This window comes from Anoplophora glabripennis, unplaced genomic scaffold (assembly GCF_000390285.2).
Source record: "Anoplophora glabripennis isolate ALB-LARVAE unplaced genomic scaffold, Agla_2.0 scaffold771, whole genome shotgun sequence".
NCBI lineage: Eukaryota > Metazoa > Arthropoda > Insecta > Coleoptera > Cerambycidae > Anoplophora > Anoplophora glabripennis.
The window spans coordinates 125,246-132,996 of record NW_019416852.1 but is presented as its reverse complement, the minus strand read 5'-3'; the positions used below and the strand labels follow the sequence as shown (position 1 = coordinate 132,996).

General features: G+C 33.5%; 1 protein-coding gene across 1 annotated transcript; it reads left to right on the top strand.

Moving 5' to 3' along the window:
• Nucleotides 1-919: 919 nt before the first annotated feature.
• LOC108914034 lies at nt 920-7,551 on the top strand. The gene is made up of 6 exons (XM_018719732.1): nt 920-1,103; nt 3,568-3,749; nt 3,825-4,001; nt 4,220-4,404; nt 5,842-7,058; nt 7,214-7,551. The coding sequence occupies exons 1-6, from the start codon at nt 1,025-1,027 to the stop codon at nt 7,357-7,359; spliced, it is 1,986 nt and encodes a 661-aa protein (XP_018575248.1). The 5' UTR covers nt 920-1,024; the 3' UTR covers nt 7,360-7,551.
• Nucleotides 7,552-7,751: the final 200 nt, after the last annotated feature.

Sequence of the window (7,751 nt, the reverse complement as noted above, 5' to 3'; positions counted from 1 at the left end):
TAGTATTTTGAGATGCTGGGCCCAAATATGAACTTTCTGAGAAATATTGAGGTCACGGGTAAATTTTGGCATCCTGTTAATCGCCTCAAAATACCAGGAAAATGGTATATTTGGACAAAATTTAGGAAAAAATCAATTTTGATCCATATTTGGCCAGTTTTCTCCCAAAAATTTAACTTTTCTCTAAAATTCATCGGAAAGTCATGAATTTTGATTACAGGATCATGTTCAGCGCATCGAAATCCTTCGGAAATGATATGTGCCATGTGGGTCTCTTAGGTCTGGACATTTATTTTGTGTCCCTGTATACCTAATTTAAAAATAAAAATCGACTGAATTGAATTCGTATATAAATACTAAATAAACGCCACAAAAATTTATTATAAAATGTGGACTTTTTGAAAAGGAAGCGAAAATTTTGAAAAAAAAAATTTCCGCTGGATTTCTTACAATTTGTTTACTTTCATATCCTGAAACTAGAAAGTTCCAGCTTCAATATGCTTGTTTTATTGCCCTACGACCATTTTTGGTCAAGTACAGCCTTTAGAAAATCACCTAAAAATTTAGAATTTTTTTATCCTTATTTCTGCGACTAGTATTAATTTAATATACTAAATTTTTTACACAATACCATTTATCATTTCGTTCGAATGAAAATGTTTATAAACAGAGATGACTATGACATTGCTACCAAGACAAATAAAGAAAAGAAAAAAAAATATGATATCTTTCCTCATCATATAAGGTCGAGGGTGGAACAATTAATATTTATACTAAGCAGATAATAGGTTTAACATCAATTCGTTGCTGAGACAGATAAAAATCGGGTAACGTAATGTAACGACATATCCTTGAAGATCAAAAGGTCAGTACAAAACTGATAAGCCTTATTATGAAGTCACTAATAATGATATTTATTTATAAGTGATCCGTACGCATTTAGGCTTGCAGTTTGACGAGGCGTCGTCGGAAAAAATGTGCATCTGTCCGGACGTTTATTGTTTCTAGATAAGTGCATTCAGACATGTGGGACTTCATATTAACGCTGACGTTGTTCAATTTCACAATTTTATCGGCACCGCTACTCCTAGTCAGTTTTATCGGTAAGTGGAAACTTTTCATAGAAATTTACGATGTTCGTTCACATCCGAAGTATAACGGATATGTATTACACAATGACATAACTACGTCACGTATTGTAGAATGGCATAACGTGAACATAACCTACAATATACATATATGGTAAAATTTCCCAGCCGCTATATCTGCCTGACCTTGATTCAATTGTCTTTTTCATTCTTAAAGCCAGTATGGTGCTAAGTTTTGTCCTCAGACTCCTGATTTTGTGCAATAAGCAAATGCAGCAACAAATTTTCCTTTTAGAATTTGAAATAGGCCGGCATTATATCACTAGTACACATTAAAACATTAAAACTTTAAATCGAGAAGATCTACATCTTTCACCAATATAAAGTTGAGGTTTATATTATATAGGTTTGAGGTTTAAATATCTCTAAATGAGTTTAATATAGATTAATGAGTCCTGGTTTCATGAATTACTTAATTAATTATAGGCAAAAGTTCACTTATTGTGAGTTCAGCGAATAAATACTCCTATTATTGGAGATATTAGGAGAAATTGTAATAAAAAAAAAAACAATATTGATGCCACAGAGAATTTCTGATGTCATATTTAAGTAAAAAAAAAATGTCCTCCACTTTATTTGAAAAATAGGTTATTTTCGATTGTACGCGGGAGCGCAAATGCCTCCATCTGTCGGGCTGACTTCAAATGTTGCACTAGGTGTTGCGGGTTTAATTCAATGCCGGTAGGGGGATATAGCCCTCGGAGTAATTGTTTCTCGCAACACTGACAAATTAAAACATTGTCTTCGCCCTCTGTGGGTGGCAATCGTGCAACAAGTACCTGCAATATAGCAGGTTGCTTCCTACTGTAGCCATTTGAATTTAAAAAAAAGGTTATTTTTGAGTTATTAACTTCTTTTTTTAATGTAAAATCCGGGTATCAGTGTTAAATAAATTAAAAATGTCTCTATCAGAATCTTTTGTTCAAAATACAATTTGAATAATAATGAACTGTTTAAAAAGTTAGTGACATATAAATACTTCACTTTCTGGAATTTTTAATACTTCGAAATTTCTATGACAGTTATTTTTTTCGACTTTCGATGGTTATAATATATTTAAAACTGTATCTGAACGATATATTGTTGTATTTTTTCAAGGAATAGTTTTTTTTTAATTGTCTGATAGGTTTATTTTGAATGTAAAAGAAAAATTGCTACAAAATAATGAGCAGAACGTCTTTATCAACTAAATACACTTATCAAATTTTTCAAACACTTAGTGGTGTCGAAATTCAAATAGACAAATTATTATTAAACTAAGTTATATCTATCTGTTATATCTATCTGCAACAAACAACTAGAGGAACATTTAAATAAACGTAATCTTCATTAAACGTCAACACCCTGTATCTAGTAAATTGCTTACTTTGGACTCTACATTCATTAGGGATTTTGTGTTCAAGGACTTAGATGCCTGAATATAAAATAAACATTAATTTTGTTATTAATATAACCTCTGGTAGAATTACCTAACATATTATATTCGTGGATATGATTAATGACATATTTATGCATTCTTACCAGGAGATAGTGGCAGAGTTGCAAGGAAAGTCATCTGATAAGCCAATAAACAGCAATAAAATTATGGTAATCACGCAAATAAAAGAATAACAACACACTCTTGTTACATATTTTTTTTAATTTACGGGTGGATTATTATAAGCAACTTGTTAATCAATTTGGAAATTAGGACATATCAGGACGTTTTTCCCGAACATTATTTCAAATCAGGAAATCTTGTCACTCAAAGAACAATTATTCACAAAAAACTTGAAAAGATTATTACTAGACATTTTATTGCACTCTATGACGGAGAAGAAAAGTTATGTTGGGAACACAGAGACGTAGGTGATTTCTCTTTCTTTTAATTACCGTAAAAATAAGCTATATTTAATGCAAAAAGAGCAAATTCCCGAGCGGCTTCTGCCTGACCCTGGGACAATTTGTTTATAACGCTGATTTGCATGTCCTATTTTGTTAGTTGTAAAGGGCTTTGGATCAGATAGAACCTATATCTATGTTATTAACTAAAATTAACGTTTAGTAATTAAACAATTAGTTGCAAAAAAACGAACTAAATGAATTAACAAATACCTGGAGTAACAATTTGGTCTTTGGATTGACCGTGTTTTCCATAAATTTCATCAACATCCATCGCTGTTTGCAATAATAATGCGCAATTTTCGAAAACTGATTTTTCCGCATTCACAGTTAACAAATTGGTGAAATATGACTTTATATACCTTAAATTATAGGTAATTTAATTGCCTACAACAAAAAAGGACTAATTTTCTTATACGTCGTCTAGATTTTTGTGGGCAGTAAAAAAGAAAGAAAGTAACATGAACAATTGTAATGTCTTTTTGATTTCGTAGTAATCTTTTTTCCAATAAAGTTGATCTATTGGTAAATTTTTCAGTTCTCAAGATAACATACGCACTATGGTTGAGTTGTATTTCCATACTCCACCCAGAAGTGGAATTTGTGAAATACATCACAGTCAGAACTATGCTAGATACCCACAGAAATCAAGGGATAATATCTGTCCTTCTGACGGTAAAGGGTCAAGCGCAGCCTGAAGCAGTAAGAAGACACCTACAGGTATACTAAATTTGAATCGTTTCGTCGAGTTTCTCCTCTATATAGAATAGTAATTTTCATATATTTTGTTTGTAGGAAGTGGTTAGGCGTAGGGACAAATCTGGCAACGTAGCTTTTCCGAGGCTCAGACACTGTCTTGTTACAAGGTGTGGGACATACGCTTGGCAACGTGGGAAGTTCGATTTAGACCAAAATCTAACCGTTGCCCCCTTCACTTTCAAGGGACGAGCCGTCACTGAATTTAACATACAGGTAAGTGCTGTTAAATAATGTGTAATCTGATTTGTTTATCTCATTTCCGTATGTTGCGAACAAGAAAAAAATAATTGCAATAAAATAACAGCCGTCACAAAATTAGTACAACAAAGGTTTTTTCAAAATAAGATATCCATACACTACAGTAGCAGTAAAAATCACCATACATTTTCTTTCAGCAAATTGATGATGGAGTTATGTTTATTTGCTTTTAGGAGTATGTTTCCGACATAGTCTCGAAGTACCTACCCGCTGGTATCCCGCCATGGCAGGTCATCATTATACCATCTTCCGAAGACAATCACTACATTCTGCTCAAATTGCATCACTTACTGCTTAGTGAGGGCCTCAATATTGGCGACCTTTTACCCCTAATTCCACCAACAAGGCAGGCTATAGGGTAATGTCATAAACAAATATATCCATTTCTTATTCATTATATCATCTTTAATTCAGTTTAGCGTGTTTATACAGTGCGAGAATGGTCATAGAACCGCTTACCAATTTATTTTGTAGTTGTAATAACTCGGCTAGCAAATAAGAATGCTTTAGATAGGATTGCGATGCAAAAGTGTAACAATGTCAACTTTTCTAAGAATATTGTGCTCTACAGTCCAACAACATATTGCAGTTCTTAAAAAAGTTTTACAACTACTGGAAGAAAATTCCTCGCTGCCCAATTGAAAAATTATATGCCGGTTGGGATTATCACAAAACGAGGAGAATTTTATACGAAAATGAACTGTGAATTTGCAGTTTACGAATAGACAAGCTGTGCTTACAAAGCAAATTTCTATTGTTAGACCAAGAAAATCCACACGTTTTCCGACCAATTCAAACAGAAACATATATTTTTTTAATACCTACTCACCACAACAATGTGAAGAAACATTTTTGGAACGGCTGACTACATTTATAGCTCAGCTGGTTCTGTTTACAAGTATTTACCCAAATCGTTGTAGCAGCTCCATATATTTTAGTTTGTTTATTTGAACTTATTAACACATACTCCAGACAATTCTTTTTACAAAAACAAAACAGTCAAAAATAAGAATTAAAAAAAATAACTTCACCTAAACATTTGTTTATTAATAGTTTTGCTCGAAACTTACAATTAAACAATAAAAGATATACATTTTCGTAAAGAAAACCACAACAGAACTGAATTGAACTTAAAAATTATCCAGCAATTTTTTTGTTTAGTACAAAACAGCAAAAAAACAGAAAAAAGCGGAAGGCGCGTCGTTTATGACCACAATTATTCTCTTCTTTTTATGTAGGGGACCATTCCAGAGGTTCCCAATAAGATTTTAAAATAGTGATTTATTATACAAGTGTTAAAAGTGATATTTTATTTTGTAAAATACGACAGCTTTCAAATAACACAATTTTTGTTTAATATCGAAGGCCTGCTATTGCTGTTTTAGCTTCTTTTGTCAAATTATGTTAAAAAATACCTTGTTGCTATTTAAAAAATATCGTTTTTGTAGCTACTGCAGAAATCTGGTAACACCGGAGAGAATTATTTGTAAATTTTTCTTTATCAAGTTATTTCCTACAACTTTGCATTTAGAAGTACTAGTCATCACTTCAAATAAAAAAGTTGGCCTATGTCAGGTTTTTAAAAAATAGCACTATATATACCCTTTAGTGATTTTAAGCAAATTTTCGTTTGTAAAGATGCATCCACATTATACTGATAATACTGGGGTAGATCAATCTGTTCATAATATAGATACCCATCATTATTACGCTTGGTCGACTTCTTTCCATTTATAAAGTTTTGTTAATACGAATATTATCTATTTTATGTAAACAAATAAAAAAATTCTTTCAGATCCGCTATTTCCAAGAGTCCCTTGGTGGAGGTCTTCAAAAAGCCAGTGGTCATACCCATCCTAAAGGAAAAACTCACCGAAGAACTGTCCAACCGCTGGAACGAATTCGTCTCCAACTATGACCCTTTAGAACGACCAGAACTTCTGAAAAACACCCCCACACTTACGCAGTTCTTTGCAATTACTTTGATTACCCTCGTTTCCTTGATGAAGGATTGCAGGAAAGGATTTCGTGTGATCAAAGACGACGCCTTCTCCAAAATCAAGTACGTGTTCAAAGCAACGATCAAAGAAACAACCAAAAGACAGGTGACTTTGAAGAATTTGATTTTGTCCATCTTCGCGTCACTGGATCCAAGGAATCTGATCAACTTTTTCTTCGGAAATATCTGGTACGTTTTCTTCGTCCTACCCATCCGAATACCAATCACGATCTACGCAGAATTCTTGGCATTGTACGCTTGCTTGACCCTGAAGTACTGCCCTTACCCCCACACCTTTGTTGGTGTCCTCTACACATATGTGCCGCTTTTCTACAAGTCTCTTTTAGAAGTCTTCTACATCTTCGGCATTCTTGTCTCAGCACCAAAAACTATCGTACAAGACATCCTCATGCAGAAGCAATCCGTGCAAACTATAACACTGTGTGGTCGAAAATCGGTGGCTTGGTCAGACTTGGTTAAAGTCGAAGCGATAAAAAATGTTGCCAGACAAACAGGAGTATCAGAAACGGAAGTCATGTTGGCAGCCGTGTCAATGTGTATATCGAAATACTTCGTGCAAACTAACCACTACATTCCTGAGGATTTGCCAATAACTATGAGACACATCTCTTCCAACTACGTTTTTGCTACCGGACAAAACATAAAACCAGAAGATGCCATGAGTGGAATACTCTGCATGAATCTAGCTATTCCGGACCCGGAAAAGGAAATCACCGCACTCGAGAACTTACTGGAAATTAAGAACAAGTTTAACTCTGCTATTCGAAAGCAAGGGCTGTCGCATCTGCTGACGATGCTTCAAACTAAATTCGGGATTCTGACGAAGTTGCTGCCTTCGACCATCGTCAGCATCTATCTGAAATATCTCTCGGCCAAATATGCGGTTACCGTCACAGAGGTTACGAGTAGATATCCAAATGTGACGCAGAAGACGCTCTGGGGGCAAGAGGTAAACAGTGTAATTTACTGGAGACCACCCCAAGCCAACACAAGTAAGTAATACGTTGCTACAAAATTTTAGCTTGACATATATGTTATTAACTTTACACGTTCTTGTATAACTGGTTGCCTATGTAAATTTATAGCACATACCCGGTTTACATTTTGTACCAAAACATTATTACATAATATTTACTGATTTTTTTAGGCATATCCCTTTGTTTAAACGAATACGCCGACCATGTGAAATTAGGGGTGATGTGTGATGCTCAATTGGTGCCTCATCACCCTTATTTAGTGAGAGGATTTCCTGAATATATTCAGGATTTGGGAAACGCAGCTGCTGTCGCTTAGATAAGACTACAAATACGTTAATTGCTAACAATCTGTATACGCTTTTTATTAATATTTCTAGCATAATCTCGAATACGAAAAGAATACCTGTATAATTTAATAAATTACAAATTATTGGTTTTTGAAAATAATGTTATTTAATACAATCTTTTAAAAACCACAACAATTTTTTATGTATATAATAGTATAATAAAAACAGGATTCCAAAATTTTATATTGATGTATTCTGTTACAGAACGACTTACAATAAATTTTATAAAATTATTTTTAATTTATTTAATTTTCTGTTTCTTTTTTTATATAGTATCAAGAATATATTGTTTTACGTTTACTTAAAATTTAGTTGAATAATTTTTTTAATAGGCTTGACCTTTTAAGCCCCTCACTACGCC

Coding starts and splice junctions, on each gene's coding strand:
- LOC108914034 (XM_018719732.1), top strand. CDS start 1,025: ATGTGGGACTTCATATTAACGCTGACGTTGTTCAATTTCACAATTTTA. Junction 1,104..3,567: donor ACTCCTAGTCAGTTTTATCG/GTAAGTGGAAAC, acceptor TAAATTTTTCAG/TTCTCAAGATAACATACGCA. Junction 7,059..7,213: donor ACCACCCCAAGCCAACACAA/GTAAGTAATACG, acceptor TGATTTTTTTAG/GCATATCCCTTTGTTTAAAC.